Below are 27,024 nucleotides of genomic sequence, written 5' to 3' on the forward strand. Positions count from 1 at the left end.
AGCTCCTCATGTATACTCAACATTCTGGCGAATCTAGTATGCCATCCGGGAACTTCTCGCATACTCAAACCGACTCAAACTTGCATAGCCTACTGCGCATTCGCATACTCAAAATTATGTCAGAGTTAGTATGAGTAGTAGGAAAGTATGCGGTTTCGAACACACCCAAAGTGACTCTCCAGGCTTATGTACACACACGCATCCATGGACACTTACTCACATGCACATATGCAACACCCCCCCCCTATCCCCCCATCCGATGCCTTCGCCACTTTCACCCCCCAGTGCGACAGGCGGGGTCCGCGGGCTGTGGCAATGATGGCTGCGGCTGCGGCTGCCTGCCTGCCTGCCTGCCTGCCTGCTCCCCACTTTCCCCCCTCCCCCAGTGCAAGTTGTTTTTGAGTTCTTATGTTGTGAAGTGTGCTCATATGCTTATGTTGCTGAGGTTTTTTCCCCCCAGTCCCACACTGTACTCCCCCCACATGGGAGCATAGTCTGGGAGCTGCTTTTTTTCTCCTCCCCTCTCCTCTTGTTTCTCCCCTTTTCCTTTCCTCCCCCCCAAGATGGCACAGTCCCAGGTGGCTATCTATGGAGGATGTCCTCGGTGACCTCTAAGGGACGAAGAGGGTTAAAAGATGTTAATGTGTAATTTCACTCAATTAGAAATATTTTACAGTGAACCAGATGTTATAGGGTTGAAGTTTAGGGTCCTTCAAGGATAAAAACCATTGCAGCTCATCATCAGAGGTTAACCTACGTCAACTGGATTAGTTGACGTAGGTTAACCTCTGATGATGTCTTGAATAAGCTTCAGAGAGCAGCTCACGTGTCCTCTAGCAGCACCTGCTGTAGGATGTTTGAAATTGCACAAGTGAAAAATTAAACACCATAGATAACAAACTTCAGGCAATAACAGACGCTTAACTCAACCTTTGTGAATTTGTAGTTTTCATTTCCACTTACCATCATCGTCAGTGTCCATATCCAGAGTGGACCAGGAAGGGGGTGGGCTCTCTCAAGTATGAGAGCTTAGTTGTACTTTACTGTTTTGTTGCTGCAACCTGACAACTAAGGACATCTTCCATAATGATTAACTATACACTACTACAGTACCACCCCCGAATCAACTATTTTTGATTCTTGTGAACTGTTCATAAAATAAGAAAGGAAAAATGGAAATAATACCCTGTACTAATTAATAAGATATCCAAATAATACTTGGACGATTCAATCGTGAAATAAATTGATTTCAAAAGATACAACAAAAAAACACTCACCCAGCATGAAATCACATGGAAAATGAATGCGGGTCATTTTTGACCCACGTCATGCATTAGAAGGGGTGTGCATATGTTGTGCATCAAAGGGTTGTAGGCCTACTTTAAAAATGGAGATCTCCTGCTGGCCAGGTGGGCAGTGATTAAAATCCAGAATAAATTGTCATTTTGTCATTGGCTGATCAGTTCATTATAAAACATTTATCTCTTGATGTGTGATTGTGGTGATTTCTGTACAAAGCCGTTCTTTCAAGATTTCCTAGTTTTTTCTTTTTACTGTATACATGAGAAATCATAATGTGGAGGACGAGGCTGCAGTGTCTTCTCTTGGGTTTTCGGTCTTGGTCATAATCTGATGGAAGTGGCCTCTTGTCATCTGGTGAGAGGTTGATCCACAGTCTCAGCGGAGGTGGTGGAAACTTGGGTTGAAACAGTGGAGGCATCCTTGGTTTTACACCGTTCAGCTATCTGCCTCGGAGTGATGTCAGTCAGTCCATTTGCTGCCCTTGACCTTCTGCGACCTCTGCAGAAATAGAGAACTACAGCAGCGATGAGGACGATCAGGATGAGAAGACAGACAACGAGGAGAGCTGTTAACATGCCGGCCATCCACTGATAGGAGTTGATCTGTTACAAGGTGGGGGAGGCAGATGTGAATGTAGGAACACAGCTGTTCGCGGCGGGACTGAGGGAAGTACTGGCACCTAAACCTGGATTCATGATGGTGTGGATTGAGAATTGTCCACTTGATTCAAACATGAAAAAATCATCGAGATTGAGTCAGTTGTCAAGAAGGCCAGACTGTGCTCCCTTGTGTTCTCGAGGTTGGTACTTTTAATTGTTGGGGTGCAAAGAAGGATTAGAGGATTGAATCAAAGTCTTCTAGTCCTACAATATAGAACGTCTCTGATTGAATACTGTAGTGTCTGGCTTCTGAGCAGTAGAGGGAGCTGTTGGCTGAAAGTGACCCTCAGACACTGGGTCAGTGCTCTTTGATACTGAAAGTTGAACTGAGTAAGTCACACTGTGGCCTTGTTTGAATGTAAAACCATTGACTGAGGATATGTGGGCAGATGAATGGATTTCTTGGGACTCCCCAAGCTGCAGGGTCAGGGCAAGGGTTTGTTTCTCATCCTCATGATCTGACCTGGCTGGCAGGTGGTTGTTCTGGTGGTATTGTTGATGAAACAATGCTCATTTCCTCAGATAATTGGGAAGTTAGTAAAATGCCTGAGATTAATATTTGTGGTAGACCAAAGTTTGTGATATCAGGAATCTCAAACTGTCCTCTAAATAGGCTGAGCTCAGAGGGCAAAGCTGGCGTAAACATCGTCCCTGAGGACTCCAACAAAGATGTTAGCAGCGAAGGCTCCAGTTCAGCCTGTGTCAGCTGACCCGTCAGTGTAGCCGATGACGCATCCTGAGTTGCAACGTTTGACTGAGACATCACATCCTCATTCTTCCCAGATGGAGATGACAGATATTCAACTGTCTCAAACGGCTGAGTTGATAATTGTTCTGCCATGAAGTATGATGTTTGGCAACGGCTGAGTGTCTGGTATTTTGTTTGATAATGGCGGTGACTGTATTGACTTTATTTATTAGAGCCATATTTGCATATTTTGTTTGATCATCATTATTATCATTAACCCATTTAATCCCATCGGTCACAAAAGTGACCGTAAAAAATATTTCCAGTTGAAAGGCCCTAAAAATGTTAGTAAATGGAGTATTAACATATTTCCAAAAAATACTGAAGCAAGAAACCCTTCTGATCACATATGTGCAGTTTCACATGTTTAGTGTAAATTGTCACATGATCAGAGCTGATTACTTCCTGGTTGCACCATCCGAGGAAGATGGCTGCATCAAAGCCTCAACAAAGAAGGTCAGTAAAGAAGGTTGACATAAAGATAAGAGAAAGATTTTTGGCACACATCATCTTTAAGGTGTCTAGTATTGATATATGCATCTACAATCACTCAACTGTGTTTAGTGTGGTCACAGCATGAGTAAAATTGTTGACGGCAACAATAGTGACCGGTGGGATAACACAGTGTAAGTAGCTAACTTTCTACTTTTTAAAAACTTTCTTTTTTTATTATTATTATTTAAATTTGAATCAAACACAGTATATGTTGGACCTTACAGACCCTAAAGCATTTCAGTTAACCTATCTCTCAAAGTGAAATACATGTTGTCCCCATTGACTGTGATATGGACTATAAGGGCGAGACTGGCCAATTGCCAGCCAGGCTGTTGAATGAAAGTTAGGCAAAAAGATTATGTAAGAAACAATGTTATTAGGGATGATAACTTCCCTCTCACCACTACCCCACTTCCACCCACTGTTGGTGAAGAGGCAAATCCCTATACCCACATGAGCAGCTATGGGCAAACCTTCCCACAAAGGGCCGCGCGGCTGCAGGTTTCTGTTCCAACCAAGCAGCAGGTGCAGGTTGCAGGTGGTCAAAAATAAAATCTAAACATTCAAACAACCTTCATAAGGTGTCATATCTTAATCAGGTCCAAGAAGTGGTGGGGGCCCACCTTTACATGGTCCCTCAATGCACTCATAAGCAGCCACCTCTTCTACAGAGATGTTGTAGGAAGGAGGTCTCATACATGGGTCAGTGACAAATAAGGGTTGGCAAGATGAGCAATTCATGGATTTTCTTAAAAAACTATTTTAAAAACTTGCATCAAATTTGTTAAAATGTGCATTTTGTAGTCATGTTGGTTTTATGTCTTTTGAAATTACATTTGAATCTGAACAAAAGTAAGACTGAGGTTATGCAGGTTATTCTGAGTGACCCCTAGGTCAATAAGTCAATATTGCACTAAAAATGTACATTTACAATGGTAAAATGAAAAGTACACTAAAGCAATATTGCACTAACTGTAACACACTGTAAATCCAATAACAAAGTTACAATATGCATGTCTTAAATTTTTCACAAAAGTGACAATGGCAATGTTGATAGGCGTCTTTTCGTTTTTGCTTTTAGTCGTTCTACATGTTTTTGATATGTAAAATAGCCACACTAACATGTGATAAAGCACACAAGCATCTGTTATGTATGCTGGCACTGGTAACAGTAAAAAAAGAGTTCTGTAGTACAGCCCAGTTAAAATTGGACTGGAATATAAGCAATTTGATAGCTATGATGGATATGTAAAATTAGTATACATATTATCCCACCGGTCACAATTGTGACCGACTATAAAACACACTTTTTCTCCTATTTTTCCATGAAAATTAAAAAAAATAATGATTGATTATTTCAAAGAGTTGCTAATGGCACATGGTTTGGATATTTTCATGTCTGGGAAAAATTTGGGATTAAATGGGTTAAGAGAGATTCAGTGAAAGGGTGTCATTATAATTTTATGATGAGAGGTTGGGTGCTCGTTGTATTTTGGCTCTTGGCCTATTACATTTAATTCTAAAAACATACTTCCATCTTTTGACCAGAAACAAGACACTAATATTGCTTTGTATCTGTTGGATTTGCACAGTATAGCTAATATCTTTGCTGTAGTGATAATATGACTTAATATATATATTTTTAAAGTCCATAACAAAAAAATCTGTCAACGTAGGATAAAATGATTCCTTCTGTATTTACATTAATTGGATTCACTAATGTCCTGGGTTTCCTTAAAAGGATAGTTCAACAGCGAGCTGTTCAGAGCTATGCTACGGTGGCTCATGGGATTTCTTGGTTTCCCTCATCAAACTCATCAAATACACAATCCAACAACTCCAACACGCTCTCATGGACAAGTTGTGACCTGCACATTCACCACGCTATGAGATAATAACGGAACGTTACGAGACAGAGTTGTTTTCGAGGCAAATGTAGAGACTGCTTGCCAAAAAACTGTCCAGACGGGAACACGCATCAGCAGTTACATGAATTTACCTCGAAAACAACTCTGTCTTGTAATGTTCCGTTGTTATCTCATAGCGTGGTGAATGTGCAGGTCACAACTGGTCGACGTGAGCGTTTTGGAGTTATTTGATTGTGTGTTTGATGAGTTTGATGAGGGAAACCAAGAAATGCCATGAGCCTCCGTAGCGTGGCTCTGCTCAGCCATTCTAAAAATAGCTTGCACCGACAATTAAAGGTAAAGAACCTACTGCTATGACTATAGGGATTATGGCAATGGGCCAATTTGCCAAAATGTTGAACTATCCCTTTAATCGTGGGTGTTCTTTAATTGGACATACAATAGTCATTTGTTTTCCATGTCATCCATCCATGCATCTCATATTTCCATCACTACATTAGGCCATATGTCCCTTCATTCATGCCTCCATTCAGCTGTGGGCTCCCTTTCAAACAAGGTCAAGTCATTCCAACATGACCTGAATGACTAAGCACCCAGAACAATCCCATATAGTCAACAGCAGCAGATTTACCCAGTGAGCTCACTGCGGCCTGACTCTCTGAGTCAGTGCGGTCGGCCCTGTAGGATTCTGTGCAGAGGGATGTTTCCTTCATGTGAGGTCGGAGGGTCAGACAAGTGGCGTGCGATCCCCTGTCTATGGCCTCGTGTGTCAGCATGGAGGTGACACTGTGAGAGACTGGGGTCAGTGGCAGAGAGGGGCTGTGACTGTTGTTAAATACTTAGAGACATTTATCTGATGCATCTGTAAAGGCTTTGGTTTTTCATGCAGGAAGCTTAGTTTGCTTTATGTGTTTCTCAGAGTTGTGAGCTGAAATCCAGTTTCGATAACTGCAATGACATCACATAAATCAGCAGGTTGACCCAGGTCTGACGTTCCCACTGAAAGCTAATCGGAGCCAAGCCCATTAAAACCTATGTTGATTGCAGAGTCGTTTGATGCGGGTTGACGCGGGTCTGTGACCCTTTCCCACTGTTGTCAGAAGCCGTTTAAACGGGTTTTTTGGCCAGTGGGAAAAGGGTATAACACACGCAGGATGTGGCAGGGGAGAACTGATCCAAACTGATTAATCCAGGTGTGTCTGAATAGTCACAATGGTCAGACACACCTGGATTAATCAGTTTGTCCAATAATGTAAGACAGGAAACAAAGGAGTAGCATTAAGTTCAGGAAGTAGTGGAGCTGTGCATAGAGCCCATTGGTTAAGGTGGCTAGGACCTCCTATTTTGCTCATCTTATTGCTTCAAATAAGAGAAACCCAAGGGTTATTTTTGACACCATAACATTACTGTGCACCACTGCCTGCTCTACCTGTGTCCTCTAATAAGGACTGTAGTGATTTCTTTTTTTTTTTTGTGAACAAAGTCACCAGTGTAAAAGCCAATATAATGCCTGTCTCTAACTCCGCCCTGCCCGATCCTCCTGAACAGCAACCCATCATTGATAATTTCTCTCCAGTGTCCACTCTCCAATTGTTACGACCCCAAACGACCACCATGTATATTCACGGGAGGCAACATAAGTGCGGAGACAGGAGTTACAAATGCACGTAAAAAGGTTTATTGTTACAAGCAGGAGGGATAAAACAAGCTGAGCAACGGAGGCGGCTGGACTGGCAGGCAAACTGAAACAAAAGGAAAAAAGGAAAGGACGGCCACCGCAGCCAACCCACACAGGGCCGTCGGACCAGGCACCGACCTTCTTCCCTATCCCCAACAGAACCAGAACCTAATCCCTGAACAGAAACAAAACCGAATCAAAAGGTCTGCCAGCCAGCCGCGAGCACCACGCTCCCTGACCCACGAGAGGAAGCGTGGCCGAGTGGTGGAGCGCAGGACCGGAGAGGGAGGAGAGAGAGAGAGCGCGCAGAACGTCCACCCTTATATACGCCCCGCAGAAATCACACACCTGGATGGGAAAAGAGCACAGGAGAGATTACTGCCAGGCCAGCAGAGGGGGACAATGTAACACCCCCACCATAAGTCACTGAACCATGGCCAAGATAACATTAACAATCATAATAAAGCAACACAGTACATGGTTCAGTCAATCAAAGTCATTGGCGTGACAACGCGTCGGCCAACACATTGTCGCGACCCCGCACATGTTTGATGTCAATATTGAAAGCTTGGAGGTGCAAACTCCAGCACATTAAGCGGCGATTCTTGTTGCGCATCCTACTCAAAAGAACGAGCGGATTGTGATCCGTAAACACAGTAAGTGGCCAGCACGTCGAACCGACCAACACGAGAGCCAGGGTCTCTTTTTCGATCATGGAATACCACTTTTGATGACAGTCCAGCTTCTTCGAGAAGAACGACACGGGATGGTCCACGCCATCAGGACCCTCCTGCAGGAGCACGCCACCCACCCCGGTGTCACTGGCATCCACAGCCAGTTTGAAAGGACAGTCAAAGCGCGGTGCTGAAAGGACAGGAGCATTGGAAAGCAAACTTTTAGTCTGTTGAAACGCCGTCTGGCAGGCCTCGGTCCACGTAAAGCTGACCTTGGGACTCAACAAATCAGTTAGGGGAGAGGCAACAGATGAAAAATTCTTACAGAACCCCCGGTAATAACCCACCATCGCCAGGTAACGACGCAGCTCAGTGCGGTTAGTTGGAGCCGGAAAGTTCAGAATACTCTCCACCTTATCATGGACAGGACGGACCTGTCCTCCCCCCACCACTTTTCCCAAGTATGTGACCTTCGCCTGCGCGAACTCACATTTCGTCAGGTTGACGGTCAACCCAGCCCCCTTCAGACGAGAAAACACACTCTCCAAATGTTCCACATGTTCAGCCCACGACTCCGAGCACACAACCAGATCATCAAGATACGCTTCACAACACGACAGACCAGACAAAGTGACGTTCATCAAGCGCTGGAACGTGGAGGGCGCGCTCCGCATCCCAAACGCCCTGACCCTGTATTGGAGAAAGTCATCAGGGGTCACAAAGGCAGAGATCTCTTTAGCACGCTCAGTTAGCGGCACCTGCCAATACCCCTTCAGCAGGTCCAGCTTGGTCACGAACCGGGCCCCCCCCCCACACGATCAACGCAATCCTCCATGCGTGGAAGCGGGTAACAGTCAGGCTTTGTCACACTGTTTACTTTCCTGAAATCTGTGCAGAAACGATCATCACCATTTGCCTTAACAACAAGCAAACACGGAGAGCTCCACGCACTACAACTAGGCTCAGCAATACCGTGCTGCAACATATAGCTCACCTGCTTATTCAGACGCGCACGCTTCTCAGGACTGACCCGGTACGGATGCTGTTTAATAGGACCGGAACCCTCCACGTCAATGTCGTGAGCTATCAGGTGAGTCTGAGAAGGAACATCAGTGAACAACTCGCTATACGAACCTATCAAAGCAACCACATCAGCACACTGCGTCTCTGTGAGGTGAGACAATCGGGCAGGCAGCTCCTCCAGCACTGCAGAGTTTGACAGCTTCCCCTCCGTCAACGCCACTGACAGAGAGCTGTCAGTTTCAGCACTGGAGAGCCCCACCTGTCGCGCCTGTCACCAGGCTGACGCGCGGCGACACAGCTTCAGCACCGGACAGCGACTCGGGAGACCTGTCAGTCTCAGGTACCTGCACCTCTTCTCTCTCACAATAAAGTTTCAGCATGTTAACGTGACAAAGGCGGTGCTTGCGCCCACGATCTGGAGTAGCAACAATGTAATCTCTGTCACCCACCTTTTCTTTGATCAGGTAGGGACCACTGTACTGAGCCTGCAGGCTACATCCAGGAAGCGGCAACAACACCAGGACCCTGTCACCAGGACGAAAAACTCTGTTTTTAGCATTTTTATCAAACCAACACTTCATCTTAGCTTGAGCAGACTCCAAGTTCCCCCTGACAATCTCACAAGCCCGGCGCAGTCTCGTAGAAAATCACACACATAGTCAAGCAGATTTTTCTCAGTGCTCTCATCCAGCCACTTCTCTCGTAACAGCTTCAACGGCCCACGTACCGCGTGACCAAACACCAGCTCAGCCGGACTAAACCCCAGGGACTCCTGCACCACCTCCCTGATCGCAAACAGCTGCAAATGCACCCCCTCGTCCCACTCTTTCTGAAAATCCAGACAGTAAGTGCGCAGCATGCTTCTCAGCGTCTGGTGAAAGCGTTCAAGAGCACCTTGACTCTCAGGGTGATACGCACTGGAACACGAGTGTTTAATCTGGAGCTGCTTCAGGACCTGCGCAAACAGACGAGACATGAAGTTAGAGCCCTGGTCCGTCTGCACCACTTTAGGCAACCCAAACAGTGAAAAAAACTTGGTCAGCGCTCTAACAACCACAGGAGCAGTAATTTTCCACAGAGGAAACACCTCGGGAAAACGAGTTGACGCACACATCACTGTCAGCAGAAACTTGTTGCCGGACTTCGTACGGGGCAGCGGACCCACACAGTCAACCAACACTCTTTCAAATGGCTCACACTTGATTCGGCTTCCCAGCCACCTGACACGTATGACAGGACTTACAAAAACGCGCCACATCACCCTTCAACCCAGGCCAAAAGAAATTACGCAGAATGCGGTCGTAGGTCTTTCTCACTCCTAAATGACCAGAAAGAGGATTCTCATGAGCCAGACTCAAAATCTCAGACCGGTACGGGCGGGGCACCACAACCTGAGTCGAAACACACCAGTCATCGGCCGGAGACACTTTCGGCGGCGTAAACTTACGCATCAACACACCATCCTTCACAAAGAAACCCATGGACAGAGAGTCCACCGACTCCTCTGCCACGGCGGCTTCAAACAGCGAGGACAGTGACACGTCCGCCTTCTGGCTCCGGCCCAACTGTTCTCGAGACAGAGTCAAGTCCTTCAGCTCCGGAGAGACACATCCCGGACGAGCCCCCAATTTATGTTACGACCCCAAACGACCACCATGTATATTCACGGGAGGCAACATAAGTGCGGAGACAGGAGTTACAAATGCGCGTAAAAAGGTTTATTGTTACAAGCAGGAGGGATAAAACAAGCTGAGCAACGGAGGCGGCTGGACTGGCAGGCAAACTGAAACAAAAGGAAAAAAGGAAAGGACGGCCACCGCAGCCAACCCACACAGGGCCGTCGGACCAGGCACCGACCTTCTTCCCTATCCCCAACAGAACCAGAACCTTATCCCTGAACAGAAACAAAACCGAATCAAAAGGTCTGCCAGCCAGCCGCGAGCACCACACTCCCAGACCCACGAGAGGAAGCGTGGCCGAGTGGTGGAGCACAGGACCGGAGAGGGAGGAGAGAGAGAGAGCGTGCAGAACCTCCGCCCTTATATACGCCCCGCAGCAATCACACACCTGGATGGGAAAAGAGCACAGGAGAGATTACTGCCAGGCCAGCAGAGGGGGACAATGTAACACCAATTAACAGACGTTGTGCATAAAATTAAGTCCACTTCTGGTCCACTAGATATCTTGCCCACAATTCTGTTGAAAAATGTCTTTAGCACTATTGCTCCATCCCTGCTCTCCATCATCAATTGCTCGCTGGTTTCTGGTTCTGTCCCGTCCCACTTCAAACAAGCAGTTTAAAAATCACAGTCTCGACCCCTCTGTTCTTAGTAACTACCGGCCCATTTCCAAGCTCCCCTTTGTTTCAAAAGTGTTAGAAAAAGTTGTTGCCAATCAGTTTGTCACTGCATTGAACAGACATAGCATTTTTGACAAGTTTCAATCCGGTTATTGTCAATTTCAATCCACGGAAACAGCTCTTCTCAGGGTCTCAAATGACATCTTGATGGCCTCTGACTGCAACAGATGCACAATCCTGGTTCTGCTCGATTTGAGTGCAGCGTTTGATACGGTGGATCATGGCATCCTTGCATCTGTCTGACAGATCGTTCTCTGTAGCTGTTGGCCCGCATAAGTCCGAGTCGGTCCCCTTTTCTTGCGGCGTTCCCCAGGGTTCAGTTTTGGGGCCCATCTTATTTTCATTATATATGCTTCCTCTCAGGGAAATCATCTCTCAATTTGATGGCATCTCATACCATATGTATGATGACCTTCAGTTACGTGTATATGTTTCCTTTGACCCTGACAGGACAGAATTGATAACTTCTCTGCAGGACTGCTTGACAGCAATCAAGGACTGGATGGCCAGTAGCTATTTGCAGTTAAATGATGCAAGAACTGAAGTTTTAATTGTTGGCCCCGAAGCCTTGGCCTCTAAAGCTGCCACCTGCTTAGGGGCCCTTCCTGCTAATGTGCGCACCAGGTCTAGAAACCTTGGTGTTATTTTTGATCAGTCCATGATCTTCGATGAACATATAAAAACTATAACCCGGTCCTGCTTTTTTCACCTTGGAAATATTTCCAAACTCAGATCAATTGTGTCTCACTCAGAACTGGAAATGATCATTCACGCTTTCATCTCCTCACGCTTAGATTATTGTAATTACCTCTTCACTTGCCTCAGCAAAGCCTCACTAGACCGCCTTCAGTTAATTCAAAACGCCGCCGCCCGACTTCTGTCCAGATTCCACAAATTCTCTCACATCACTCCCGTCTTAACAACCCTGCACTGGCTCCCGGTAAATTTCAGAATCCAATATTTAGCTGATCTCCTCTCTTTTTACCACCCAGTCTCCTGGATTTCAGGAGAAAACACAGAGAAGATCCAACACTGTGGATTAATGGTGCATGAGCAGGTTCACTCCATCAAGGACCTGAGGCTTCACATTATCCAATAACCTGGACCACTAAAGGGATAGTTCAGGCAGATGCTCTCAGTCCTTCAAAACACACACATCCAGTTTCAGAAACAGTTTCCTCTCCCAGGCCATTACTGCACTAAATTCTCATTAAAGCAGAAGTAAGCGGAATGTTTGTGTTAATATAAGTCTTAAATAATATCTTCCGACAGCAATCACTTATATAGAGTGTTTGGTCCGAAACACGGGTCTGTCAGTCACTCTGCTCTGCTGTGAGCCGAGGAGAAAACTTTCCTTGTATCCTACAACCTTTATCCAATGAGGAGAGAGAACGGCATAAAGGGGCGGTCCTCTGTGTGTGTGCAGCCAATTTTAATTTTAATGCGTGGGTGTGTATGGATGTGTGTGTTGTTTTTTCCCATGTGAAATGTCGTTGTGCACCTTAGGAGTAGCATCTCCAGTCTTGTTGCATTAGTGCAATGACAATAAAGACTTCTACTCTAAAAACATGTCCATCAAAAATGAGATGAAAAATCCCAGAGGACTGCAGTGAAAACATTTTGCTTGGTGAGCTTGCAGCCCTTTCCGTTAAACCCTGTTTGGGTATTGGCTCCAGTTTTGTTTTCTTCTCATTCCTATGCAGTGAAATCATTGACAAACTATTAGGCTCCAGTTGTAGAGGAGGAGCAAATGTAGGTGAATGATCAAGTTTCACAGTCTGATGCACCTGTGCTGGAGAAGGAAGTATCTTATCCAGAGTTGGTGTAAAGTTTCTATGCAAGATTCTCTTTTCTCTACGTTGGACCTCTCCTGGTGCACAAAGCACTCTCCATCTCAAAACAACAGCTTCCAGAAACCTGGTCAACCATCTTGTCTTCACACTGTGCTCCAGTTAGCGGCAAAATCAGACTGTCCTTGACTCCTTGCTCTCTTTGACAGCCCACAGGCCACAGAACTTTAGCAATATCTTCCGTGACACTGACATCCACTTTCTTAAGAAAGGGAATTTCCCTCTTGAAAACAGGGAAACAAAGCCGACTGGCAGGTGGAGATAAACAGCCCAGGTTGTGACCAAATGGAGACGCTGGCTGGCATCAAGAGTTGCAGGGGTTTTGCTGGAGGATGAGGTTAGCCCACAAAAACTTTCTACCAATGAGGAATGTGGTAATTTGCCTGATGAATTTATATGCAACAATAATAGCCTGTGTTCAGTATAGTAGATTAATTGATGAGTTATGGATATTCAGTTTGCTGTTCCCATGAACTGTTTATCTTCTTACCTTGCTGCATCCATATCAGTCAGTGTTTTGTTTTGGATGTGCAGGTAAAAGTTGGCATCACACTTCTCAACACTGACAGACACTTGAATTTGATATATCCCATGATCCTCAGTCAGAGCCAAACCAGCTAGAGAGCCACTTTGTTGGCTAAACATCATCCAGTGAGGCAAAGTGCTTCCTCCATTACCCGGGAATAGCTGAAGGAGGGAGGGGGGATGTAGTTCAAATTTCGCTAAGGTTGCCTTTAAAGGTTGGGTTGGTGATCCTATTCTAGAGCATTTTTTTTTTACTAAATTGTTTGAAACCCTCTTCACACTTCGATTGCAACCAATTAATTGAATGCTTTTTCACAAAAATGAAAAAAGTCAGTCACCTGTGGGACGGACAATCCTGTAAAAACAGCATCCAATCATCTTTAACGTCACATAAAAATACATTTTTCTGATGCTAGACTCTCAGCGACGGGGGTGGGAGGTGTGTGTGGGGAAGATAAATAGCAGCGCTGTCTCCGTCCATGACTCAGAGGCACATTGCTAATGAGCTATTGGCGCTCTTCAGAAGAAGGTTTTGTGATTTCAGTTGGGGATGGGGACAGAAGTTGAAATGTCAGAACTTGTTCTTAATGATTCTGCCTAGTTAAATAAAAGTTAAATAAAAAAAAAAGAACTGGCTCAACTTGCTGAGTTGATAATTGTATGTTACGTAACATCTGTTGTTTGCTAATGGTGGTGACTGTTTTGGCTGTTGAGTTTAGTAAGGGCGTCATTATAAATGAATTACCTGATGAGAGGTTGGGTTGTTTGTTGGCTCTTGGCCTATTAAAAAAAAGCAATAATTCAGTAGAGCAGAAAAACCTAGCACAGACGCTAATTAAATTAAATAAAATGATCAATATTCTTACTAAGATATCATTTTTCTATTTATTCACTTATCCACCCATCTTTTGACCAGAAACTAGGCGCTAATGTTGTATATGCACATTAGTAACTAGCTAATATCTTTGCTCTGGTGGGGTGATAATATGACTAAATCATTTTTAAGTCTATAACCCTAACCCTAACAAAAAAATCTGTTAATGCAAAAACTTCATAATCACAATTTAAAGACCACCAAGGACGCTTTAATAAAATAGCTAAAAAGAAGGATTGGAGAGGGTCTTTAACAACCACTGGACTCAGCTATATCTTAATTAAAAGTCTACATACTTCAGCTAATCTATAATACAGTTTTTCACAATTGTTGAAACACATTTTTCGAATCCTTATGTTCTTTTCTCAGAATTGTAAACACAAAACTCTTTTCACACTACATTCACAAAACCTCTGATTCTTTTTGCAAAACCATACCATCGCCTCAAAATAGTTTTACCTTAAAATAGAAACACTGTTGAGCAGTTACACACTACACCAAAAAATGGAAAACACAGTGTTCAGAGCATGTAGCTCATGGAGAAATGTTTGCTGATCACATTACAGTATGTATTCTCCATCTCCAAAAATAAAGAAAGAAAAAAAGATTTCACAACTCTTTGGATATATATATAAAAAAAATCATCATCATCCTGAAATTGATCAATGCATAAAGTCTGCAGCCTATAATGCAATGTAAAATGTAGAAAAAGCAAAAGACTGTACACAATTTATCACACAGTCATTGAGCTTCAGCTAGTCTTTGGACTGGGTCAGGCCACAGCACTTCATCAACATCACATTACACTACATTTGTCCTGTTTACACTTCATGTAGTGTAATGGCACTGTTTTGATGGACCATCTCAACTACAATGTTGATGATATATATCGATATATAGCGACTTCGCTGCTGAATGTTTTGTAGCAGAACTCAAACACTACATTGACATGTTAATAATTTCAAAAAGTCAATTTTTTTTTCAACCCACTAACTCTTAACATTCAGCACCCCCAAATAAGGTAGATCAAACAGCGAGTAATGCACCCTGGGATACCATGGGGGAAAAAAACAGAGGTTGGCTGATGTTGTTCTTGCATTAATATAATGAAACTGGAATGTCTGGAAGGCACAGCTAATTCTCTCAGGCATCCTTAGTAATTGCAGGAGACATCAGGTAAGCAATCCATTGTCTTCAAACTTCAAACTTCAGCCAAACGTAAGGAGAAGACTTTATGGTGCTTTGTGCCAGATTTCCCTTGGTTTTCTTGGATAATATTTGAACTGTGTTTTCCAGTTGGAAGATGGCAGTAAACTGGGCCGGGCTGCTGTCCATAGCAGTGTTTTATTTAGTAGTGCTGGCCATAGGGATCTGGGCGTCCAGGAAGTCCAGACGTGAGGAGAGAAGATGCACGGGGAATCGCAGTGAAATTTCAATGGTTGGAGGACGGAACCTGAATATGTGGGTCAGCACTTTTACCATGACAGGTAATACTGTAATAATCACAGCAACAATTATTACAAGACCTGAGTGCTGCATTTGATCATTGTCTTTTGCTAGAAAAACTCAGTGGTTTTGGTTTTGACTCTAATGTCTTGTCCTGGATGAGGAATTGCTTGACCTGCAGAAGGCAAAGAGTGTTTTTTAATGGCAGCCTGTCTGACAGCAAAGAGCTGTACTGTGGGGTCCCACAGGGGAGCTGCTTAGGTCCTATTTTATATTAGATTTTTATAAATAAATGACCTTCCATTAGTGTTGAATAATGCAAAAGTTGTTATGTATGCGGTTGACTGTACCATGTACAGTTCAGCATTGACAAATATTGAGTATCTGATATCCTGAAAATTGAACTCAGGAAAGTGGTCGACTGGGTGCACAAAAATAAATTGGTGTTAAATAACTCAAAAGTATGATATTTGGTTCCAGACATGCATTGGTAAAAAAAAAAAAAAGACCCTCAACTACAGATATTTATGAAAAAAATGCCAGTTACACCACTTGACACTGGGTTGCATCACCTCATTGACACTGTTTTTCATCACTGGAAGTTTGTGTCCCAATGTTTTGCAGCTACTTGGGTGGGAGCAGCTTATATCTTGGGTAATGCAGAAGTCACCTATGATCCAACCAAGGGGTTGGTATGGGCCACTGTGCCCATTGCTTTTGTCATAAACTTGATTACAGGTAAGTGCAGTCAAATACAGACACAACATGTTGAAACATAATAAAACCTGCTCACACTGCTCAACTCTCACTGTGCAAAAATATACATATCAGTTCATAAAATGGCAGGGACTTTCAGGAGATTGTAACAATTTCTAACATTTCTATTTGGAACTAGAAATTAGTTGCCTCTGTTAGGCTGTTTGGGGGACTTGAGGTGAAACAAAAAATATTTAAAAAAAACAAACAAACAAACAAAAAACATTGAAAGTTAAAATGTCTCTGTGTGGCTTCAGGTGGACTCTTCTTTGTCAAACCTCTGAGGTCAAAGAATTATGTCACCCTAATGGACCCATTTCAAGCACAATATGGCAACACTGTCACAGCTTTTCTCTTCATCCCTGCCTTCATTGGAGATATCTTGTGGGTCGCAGGTGTTCTTTTTACACTGGGTAGGTCAGAGACATCAATCACTTCCTGAATGAACTTTGTTGTGACATTTGCAAATGAAAAAATAATCAATGTGTTGTACAAGTCAAGACATGAATGCAGTCAGAGTTTTGATAGAGGGTCATTTATTAAAACTGACATGCGTAACCATGTTTTTGCCATGTTTACTCTGAACAGTGTGTGTTTGTGGTTACAGGAGGGACAGTGAGTGTCGTTCTGGATCTCTCCTCCTGGCTCTCTGTGACCATCTCTGCTGGAGTTGCAGTCATTTACACACTAATGGGAGGACTGTACTCTGTGGTCTACACTGATGTCATCCAGCTCAGCTTCATGTTCTTTGGCTTAGTATTTGTTCATCATCTCTTCATTTTTCTTCTTTCATTGTCATTAGCACATGTATATTTGCTATTACTGATTCTAAGTAAATGTTACAATGACTTGCTGTAGCATGTTTGCAGTCTGACATGTGGGTACAGACTATTTTTCATTACTCTGTATTTCAGTGGCTCTGCGTGCCTTTTATCCTGACAAACCCCTCCTCCGCTAACTTCACTGTCGCTGCGGTAACCAAGCTGCACCAGGAGCCATGGGTTGGTAAACTGCAGCTGGAAGATGCAGGTCGCTGGATAGATGAAATACTGCTGTTGGTAATGTGCACTAAATCATCACCATCATTAGGGTCTGGGCAGCTAAGCTGCCAGGACACTATTGTATTCCGAGGAATTCTTCTTCTTCTTTCGAGGAAATCATACTTTTGGAGTCATGGTTGATGAAGTTTGGCAAATATCAGAATTTCAGTCTCAAAAACTGAATTTTTGAGAACATTTTAAATTGTGTATGTAAGAGTGGTATTTTAAAACATCTGATTTTCTCTTATGAAGCAAAACACTTATCGTTAAAAACAAATCACTACATTTCCGTGCTGTCTAGATGCAATTAATGTATTAACAGATTTTTGTTTAGATAACAGAATTTGTGACATTTTGACCATTTTTTAAATCTGCTTTACCAACTGCTGCCCAGACAGTGACTCCCTGAGTCTATTCGAGAAGTCACATAGCAGGTCCCACTTCCAGATAATTAGCTCAGTGAGTTAGGAGCTGGTTTGTGGTGCGAGGGGATGTGGGTTCAAGACCCAGAAAGGGTGATGATAATGACACATATAAATGCCAGATGTCCTCATGGGGACATCACAGCAAGCCTCTAAATTAAAGAAAAAAACAAATAGCCTGGACCGGACCATGGGCGAAAACTCACTAAATTTTGCACAAAGGTCCAGTCTCATCTTCTTCTTTCTACTTCCAAGGAAATCATACTTCCCATGGGCGAAAACTCACCAAACCTTACAGAAATGTCCGACCCCATGCCAAATCCCATGTATTATCAGATTTTTGTTTAGATAACAGAATTTCTGACATTCTGACCATTTTTGAAATCTGCCATGACTGCTGCCTAGTGTCTGACTCCCTGAGTCTATTTGAGAAGACACACACCTCATTGCACTTCCAGACAATTAGCTCAGTGAGTTAAGCGTTAGTTCTTGGTGCCAGATGATGTGGGTTCAAGCCCCAGCAAAGGTGGTAATGATAATACATCAATATGCCAGATAGACTTACCTTTGTGAAACAAATGTACAAGATTTTAGAGTCATGGTAGATGATGTTTAACTAAAACATATCAGAATTTTACCTCAAAAACTGATTTTTTATTTTTTATTTTACAGTGGTTACAAATCTGCCTGCGTGACAGTGATGGCTTACTCAGTTTGTGAAGCCACTGTTCAACTGCCACTTCCTAATTAGCTCAGTGCGATAGACAATGGTCTGTGTTTGCAGAAATTGTGGGTTCAAGCCTCAACTGGTGCAAAATCAACATTATAAGGTCAACTGTCCTTTCTTCCTATTTGTTGCTCAGAATTTGCCTAAATTTGCCAAAAATAGCCCGGACCCGACCCATTGCTGCGCAGCAGCTATAATTACTGTCATTTGGTTCTGCTTTTATCTGTTGCAGTGATGTAACATGTCTTCACTCCCCTCTAAAGGCCATTGGCGGGTTGAGCTACCAGGCTTTCTACCAGAGAGTCCTCTCCACAGCAAGTGATGCCCAAGCTAAGCATGCCTGCTATGCTGCAGCAGTTTTATGTCCAATTCTTGCCATCCCATCAATCATCATTGGGGCAACAGCGGCATCTACCAGTAACTTGTCCTATGTGTTTTAACATTGTCTTATTCTGAGTATTTCTTCACCACTACAAAAGTTTTCTCTGTGGCCACAGTGTTGTATTATTACATTTTTTTTACATTTTATTTGCAATTATTATTTTTTTAAATTTGCAATTACATCTGACAGACTGGAACCAGACCACCTATGGTTCCCCCAGCCCGTATGAGGAAGGCAAAGCTGGTATGATCTTGCCAATCGCCCTTCAGCATCTTTGCCCTTACTTCATCTCACTGGTCGGTATCGGGACACTCGCTGCTGCTGCAATGTCGTCAGTCGACTCTGCACTTCTGTCTGCTGCCTCCCTACTGGGTCGAAATATATTCAAGAACATCATCTACAAACAGGCACGTGATGCTTGAATTTTAGAACCTCAAGTTTTTACACTGTAATTCACATTTTACATTTTTTTTTATTAAAAGTAACTTTATGGCTTTTAAAGTGATTTCCTCTATTTTAGGCGTCAGAGAAAATGATCCTTGTGGTGGTTAAGGTGTCAATCCTTCTTTGCGGAGCGATGGGAGCAGGCCTTGCCATGACGTCAAGATCTGTCTACCTGTTCTGGATTGTCGGTGCCGATGTTATGTATTCAATGATGACTCCCCAGGTGATTTGCACCTTCTTCTTATCCCACTTGGTGAACCAGTATGGTGCCTGTTCTGGCCTTGTGTTGGCAATATTGCTGAGAGTTCTGGTTGGGGAACCCCTGATAGGTCTTCCTGACGTCCTTCCTCTGCCGTGGGACAAGATCGGAGAGGACGGTCACCGCCACCGTTTGTTCCCTTTTCGTACGGCCATCATGCTCATTACCATTGTTACTATTTTACTGGTGTCACGCTTGACTGTGTGGCTGTCTGAGAAGTTCCTCGTGAAAGGAATAACTGGTGCTGGAAAAGACACAAATGTACATTACATGGCACCAGTTCAGACAGATACAGCAGAAGATTAGAGCATGAGAGCAAAGGAAGACAGAAACTCTTGAACACAGCATGTTTAAGCCAGGATTTCTTTATAAGGACAAAAGGTGCTCATCTATAATTTCTCTCACTTAACAATACAGTTGTGTTTCTTCTTGCTTTGGGATGAGAGAGTTTGTATAGTGGTGCAAGCTGAAATCTACCAGACACCACTACAGAGTAAAGTCAGAAAATCTGTTGTGAAGTAATTTGAGTAAACCAGTGCTTCAATGGTTGTACCAGGCTGTTTTGAACAAAAATGCATAAATAAAATGAATAGAAAATACACATACTTCACTTTTCTGACCAGTCAGTATGATGCATCATTAATTCCAAGTTTAATTTGAATCAGTACACATTGCCTCTTTCTCAGATGCAGAGATATAATTTGAATTGCCATATTGTTTTCTGGGTTTTTTTCTTTTTTTGGGGGTTTGTCATTTCATGACATTGGTAAGAGACAAATTTGAAAATGAATGAATGAATGAATGAATGAATGAATCAATCAATCAATCAATCAATCAATCAATCAATCAATCAATCAATCAATCAATCAATCAATCAATATTAGAACGTCTCTGCCACGCCCATTTAGAGAGACAGGAAGTGTATACCATTTCTATCATTGGAGCAGCCTCTCATGGAGTATCTTTCCATTTATTGAATATCTTTGTCTACTCTTCCGACGGCCGACGAGTCCCGACAAGACCTGACGCTCCCCGATGGAGTGGAACACACCAAACAGACGAGCTCCCGACGCCGTCCGACGAGGCCCGACGGTCGGGCTGCACAAACTGCATCATCGTCCATATCCAGGAAAGATCGTCACAGAGTGGGCCAGGACCCAATAACATAACCTGGACCACTAAAGGGATAGTTCAGGTAGATGCTCTCAGTCCATCAAAACACACACATCCAGTTTCAGAAAGACCTCTCCCAGGTCATTACTGCACTAAATTCTCATGAACTTTATGAACATAATTTGCACCATCTTGCTGTTTGCACTTTACCACTGTCATCTGCTGTTTGTACATTATTGCTGCCTGATGCAGTATTGCACTATTGTCTCATGTAAAGGTCTTATTGTTGTCTTTGATGTCATTACATCAATTTCTAATGCACATGCATTAATTTTAATGCGTGAGTGTGAATGGATGAGTGTGTTGTTGTTTTTTTGTGAAATGTTGATGTGCACCTTAGGAGTAGCATCTCCAGTCTTGTTGCATTAGTGCAATGACAATAAAGACTTCTACTCTAAAAACATGTCCATCAAAAGTGAGATGAAAAATCCCAGAGGACTGCAGTGAAAACATTTTGCTTGGTGAGCTTGCAGCCCTTTCCGTTAAACCCTGTTTGAGTGTTGGCTCCAGTTTTGTTTTCTTCTCATTCCTATGCAGTGAAATCATTGACAAACTATTAGGCTCCAGTTGTAGAGGAGGAGCAAATGTAGGTGAATGATCAAGTTTCACAGTCTGATGCACCTGTGCTGGAGAAGGAAGTATCTTATCCAGAGTTGGTGTAAAGTTTCTATGCAAGATTCTCTTTTCTCTACGTTGGACCTCTCCTGGTGCACAAAGCACTCTCCATCTCAAAACAACAGCTTCCAGAAACCTGGTCAACCATCTTGTCTTCACACTGTGCTCCAGTTAGCGGCAAAATCAGACTGTCCTTGACTCCTTGCTCTCTTTGACAGCCCACAGGCCACAGAACTTTAGCAATATCTTCTGTGACACTGACATCCACTTTCTTAAGAAAGGGAATTTCCCTCTTGAAAACAGGGAAACAAAGCCGACTGGCAGGTGGAGATAAACAGCCCAGGTTGTGACCAAATGGAGACGCTGGCTGGCATCAAGAGTTGCAGGGGTTTTGCTGGAGGATGAGGTTAGCCCACAAAAACTTTCTACTAATGAGGAATGTAGTAATTTGCCTGAGGAATTTATGTGCAACAATAATAGCCTGTGTTCAGTATAGTAGATTAATTGATGAGTTATGGATATTCAGTTTGCTGTTCCCATGAACTGTTTATCTTCTTACCTTGCTGCATCCATATCAGTCAGTGTTTTGTTTTGGATGTGCAGGTAAAAGTTGGCATCACACTTCTCAACACTGACAGACACTTGAATTTGATATATCCCATGATCCTCAGTCAGAGCCAAACCAGCTAGAGAGCCACTTTGTTGGCTAAACATCATCCAGTGAAGCAAAGTGCTTCATAAGAGTCATAAGAGTGACATGACAATGTCATAACAGTGTCATGTCACAGTCATAAACGTGTCAGAAACATTAAGTCAATGTCATTAAACATTTATGACTGTTGTCATTAAGTGTCATTCGTTTTTGTAATGACAAGTTGACATTATTTTGGTTGTCTTGATTATGACACCTTGACATTAATCAAGGTGACATAACCAGAAGTCGTCTTTGTCATGACAACTTGACATTAAATTTGTTTGGGATGTCCTTATTATGACAACTTGACATTACTCAAAGTGACATTACCAGAAAAGGGCCTTGTCATGACAACTTGACATTAATGAAATATTTTCTGTTTAGTTGACATAATGATTATTAATTAGATGTGCAAGGTTACAGAACAAATCTACCACTTGGTCATTGTTGTTTGACAGGATACCCAAAACTGACTGTCATGACACCATTATGACAGTAATGAAGAAATTCTCTGACCTCAAGTAAAGTGGTAGCATTTTTATTTGTCATTAACATATCATGAAGGATAAACTGACTGTCATGACACAATTATGACAATGTAATGAAGATATTCTGTGACCTCAAGTAAAGTGGTAGCATTTTTATTCGTCATTACAGCAGAAGTAAGCGATATATTTGTGTTAATATAAGTCTTAAATAGTTATATCTTCCGACAGCAATCACTTACATAGAGTGTTTGGACCGAAACACGGGTCTGTCAGTCACTCTGCTCTGCTCTGAGCCGAGGAGAAAACTTTTCTCGTATCCTACAGTTTTTACCCAATGAGGAGAGAGAACCAGAGATGTTCACAAGTCTTTTTTTGCAAGTCCAAGTCAAGTCTCAAGTCTTTGGTCACGAGTCCAAGTCAAGTCTCAAGTCTTTGAGGGGTGAGACTTCATCAAGTCTCAAGTCTTTGGTCACGAGTCCAAGTCAAGTCTCAAGTCTCTAAAAAATAAAAGTCTCCTGTCTCTTCTGGTTGTAATGACCCTTCTATCATCTGCTGCTATCCAGTCTACTAAGGATACTGCACAGCTATGAGATTCAAAGCATTTACTGTAGGTTATTATCACTCCTTTATCTATACAGTATTGATTAGTTGTTTAGTTATATGATCACTTTAAACAGGATATTGCAATGCGATATGAAGAAAACACACAATGAAAGCTTTCCTTTAAAGGAAACTGTATTCTGAGTCAAGAAAGAATCAAGGCTGCTCTGTCCCTCTGCACTGGCTTTTTCTCTTTTTTTTTGCTTTGTTGAATTCAGAAAACCCATGAACAACATGGAACATGATTTAGGCTGTTAATTATAGGTCATTAGATCTGGATGGTACCTATAGCTCACATCTTTATGTGCAGCAAAAGCTTTCTGGAACCGCATGTTCCTGAGAGAAGAACTGGTTGTTATTATTTTTTTAATTAGCTCCGTCAACTCATGGGGGCGTGTCGACACGTCCAGACTTCCATACGGGCCTTCAGTCATATTTCGCAGCAAAAACATTAATAAACAGGATGATTTAGCCTACAGTAGCCTGATATGTGCCAGTTATGCAGCAGCTAGTCCCCGTGAAGGAAGGTCTGACAACAAACGGACGTTGTACCTCACATGTAGGCTACGGACGGTGCCGCTATTAAAAAAAAAAAAAAAAAAAGCCAGTTCCCAGTCACCAGAGGAGCTCTGCTGTTCCTTTCTCTTTAGACACTGGTGTTTGGCTGCACTCTGTAGGAGTTCAATATGAAGATCTAACCTCCATCTGAATAACGTTACCGGCCATGTGGCGCTGCTCCGCTAGTGGTGTGTTAACGGCGAAAAAAAAAAAGAAAGAAAAAGAAAAGATTGTCGGTCGTCCTGTCAGGAGGGAGGCACGAGCCAAAAACAAAAAAAGATTGTTCACGAGTCTCAAAACACGAGTCCGAGTCGAGTCTGAAGTCTTTTGGGCACGAATCCAAGTCAAGTCTGAAGTCTCTGTGGGTGCGACTTAAGTGCGACTCGAGTTCGAGTCGCAAACTCGAGTCCCCATCTCTGTAGAGAACGGCATTCAGGGCTGTGTGTGCAGCCAAGGGACGCCGTGAATGTGGCGACGTAGGGACGAGGACTGTTATGGTGCGTTCAAGGCAACTCGTAACTCGTGTTTTTCCGACCTGTGAAGTCATACCAGTTCGATCTGGTACGAGTTCACGGGGCGGAAGTTACGAGTGGCCGTTATAGTGACTTTCACAGGTAAAACAGGTCGGAAAAACATGAGTGGGTTGCCTGGAACGCTACAAAATCGTAAGTTGTGACTTGAAGCTGTAATTTACGGTTTCAAAAGCCTGCCTGGAACGCAGCATTAGCCGAAACGACCGGATCGCTTACTTCTGCTTTAACATATCATGAAGGATAAACTGACTGTAATGTAATAATTTTTTCACATCACGTAAAACAGAAATCAAACATTTTTGAAAGCTTGAAATTAAAAAAAAATAAAAAAAATAACAGTGTCTAAAAACCATTAAAGGAGCTTGAGGCAAGATCAAGGAATAAAACTCATTAGCGATACAACGGCCGTAGCGGCCGTCAGGGTTACTGCAGCCATCAGCCAAGCTGGTGCGGGAGCGCGCATCAACTCTCCACAGCAGTGCAGCTGTCTGATGCTGTGACAGTGATGTGGCTGAATTGGAAACGGAAAACTATACCAGTGTTTTCCATTAATCAGCCGCCACAGTTTAGTTTGGGTCCGCCGCAGCAGTCTCTCACAGAAAAAAAGAACAGCTTTCACTATCTCTCATCTCTGCCAGTCAGCCCCTCTACCTGCTGTCTCTGTCACGACACACACACACACACACACACACACACACACGTCGCGCTTGGCTGTTACAGTAAATGCGCCATGCCACGCTCATTGTACAGTGCTCAATTTACTGTGACAACCGGAGGTTGACCGCCCAGGCATCAGGTTAGCACACCGGCCGCGCCGCCGCCGCCTCTGTGAGCCGCTGGTGCCGCTCGGCTGCTCTGCACTCCTCAGAACACGTCGGAGAATTTCCTTACAGGCATTGTGTGGATAAACTGACCACGGATTAATCAATCGGCTCATTGTAAAACTATTTATTTATTTATTTATTTATTTATTTATTTATTTATTTATTTATTTATTTATTTATTTATTTATTTATTTATTTAAGTAGCCTAAATATGGTGATTTTTGTACGTACAGAGCCCCAAGGCTGCGCTGCTCACTCACACCTGAAGCTTCACTTTTCATTCAAATGAACTAATGCGACTGCCACAGTGCCACTGTTAGATTTCATCAATGACCAGCATTTATCTCCTAAAAACAATTCAACTAAACTCGAGTCTCAGTCGGTCTCAGTATCAGTGCGAACCTTGCGCATGCGCGCTGGCAGCGGAAGACCGGACAACAGACACCGCAGCCCAGATGCGCTGAAATTCAAATTTTTAACTGTCCTTTTTTTTTTTTTTTTAATCACTTCAAATTTCAGCGCAATAGAACTCTACCCTTCCCTCCTCTCTTCTCTAGTGCAAATCACACTGCTACTTCCTGCTCCACCACTTCTCCTCTGACCACCCAAACTGTCACGTAAGTTAACTGTGGTTTTTAATTCTGTTGCACTTTGTTTAACCAAATTCCATAAAGCTTTGTTAAAATATTGTCCTTCTTATTTTCTCTACAATTTAACAGCTTGGCTGGACCACTTGATGAGATGTTGGAAACCGCCTTGGAAGTGTTCATGCCCACTTTAAGAGCTGGCCGGTCTGGGAGGGAGCCAGTTCCCTGCACACGTAAGTGTTGACTAATCCCTCACCTGATGCAATATTGAACTGATCATTTAAACTCTTACAATTCTGAATCCTATCAACAAAAATGTCACAGATGACCAAAGTCATTTATACAAGTGTAGTTTACTATTTCATACAAAACTGCATTGTAGGATTTAAGTGACAGAAATCAAAATGTTGAGTCGGTGGTTTCTGGACCATAACTTTTTGTGTGCTTTTCTTATTTTAATGTACTGCAGGGGCTGTGCGCGAGAACCATCTGGGGGGAAAGACAACAGACATGGAAATCAACCACCATGCCATCAGGTGGTTTAATTTGGCCTCCGACCGCGCGGTGGCTGTAGACAACAGTCACAACAAACTATATCCTCATTCTGGACTGTTGGACATGCTTGTGACTAAGTGCAGGTCAACTGTTCTCTAGGTAATGTTTGCTCTGTGGTTTGTGCTCAGCCTCAGCTTGCATGCGAGCTGTTTGGTGTTTTAAATGTACATTTAAGTCTGACAGAGAGAGCTGTTTTGTGTTTTCATGTACATGTAATTTTGACAAAGACCTGGTTGAGTTTTACATGTATGAAATTCTCACAAAGAATGGTTTTGTGTTTTTATGTACATGTTCTGACAAAGAGCTGTTAGGGTTTTAAATGAACATAAGTCTTGACAGAGAGAGCTGTCCATGTACATGTAATTCTGACAAAGAGAGCTGTTTGGTTGGGTTAATGTAAACCTAATAATAAATTTTTTTTGAAGACAAACGTCCATTTCTTTGTGCTGTATGTGTATGCATTTGGCCCAGACCTAAAATATCAATAACGGATCTGTGCCAAATCCGAACCAAATGTCATTAGCTTTATTAATTATGCTGGGCCAGAACTGGCCCAAATCTGTTCCTGATTGTGCTGTATGTGGATCGCATTTGGCCCAGATGTAAAATTTGAATCACGGATTTGTGCCGGATCCGAACCAAATGTCATTGCTTTTTTGACTGTACTGGGCCACAACTGGCCCAAGTCCGTTCCAGATCAGTAATCCGTATCTTCGCCGGTATTGGGCCGTTGTGAAGAAAGACCCCGGTGCGGACCCGTTTGCCGGATCTGCACCGGATGTTACCCACAGTCTGGCCCAGATCTGCCACAGTGTCTTTTTGCTGTCTGGGGCACTTCTACATGTGCGCTCAATTCCAAGTTGATT

At 43.1% G+C, this 27,024-nt stretch overlaps 1 protein-coding gene across 1 annotated transcript; it reads left to right on the forward strand.

Annotated features, from left to right (window-relative positions):
- The first annotated feature begins 16,856 nt into the window (after window positions 1–16,856).
- LOC146962668 (high-affinity choline transporter 1-like) lies at window positions 16,857–19,250 on the forward strand. The gene is made up of 4 exons (XM_085769946.1): window positions 16,857–17,013; window positions 17,172–17,315; window positions 18,710–18,863; window positions 19,018–19,250. The coding sequence occupies exons 1-4, from the start codon at window positions 16,948–16,950 to the stop codon at window positions 19,248–19,250; spliced, it is 597 nt and encodes a 198-aa protein (XP_085626072.1). The 5' UTR covers window positions 16,857–16,947.
- Window positions 19,251–27,024: the final 7,774 nt, after the last annotated feature.

Source organism: Trachurus japonicus, chromosome 23 (genome assembly GCF_045865225.1).
Source record: "Trachurus japonicus isolate A0001 chromosome 23, Traja_1.0".
NCBI lineage: Eukaryota > Metazoa > Chordata > Actinopteri > Carangiformes > Carangidae > Trachurus > Trachurus japonicus.

What these genes read in the sequence shown, in the direction of transcription:
- LOC146962668 (XM_085769946.1), top strand. Translation starts at nt 16,948, where the DNA reads ATGGGAGGACTGTACTCTGTGGTCTACACTGATGTCATCCAGCTCAGC. An exon ending in GCTTCATGTTCTTTGGCTTA is followed by an intron (nt 17,014 to 17,171) that starts GTATTTGTTCAT and finishes TCTGTATTTCAG; the next exon opens with TGGCTCTGCGTGCCTTTTAT. An exon ending in TAGATGAAATACTGCTGTTG is followed by an intron (nt 17,316 to 18,709) that starts GTAATGTGCACT and finishes TCCCCTCTAAAG; the next exon opens with GCCATTGGCGGGTTGAGCTA.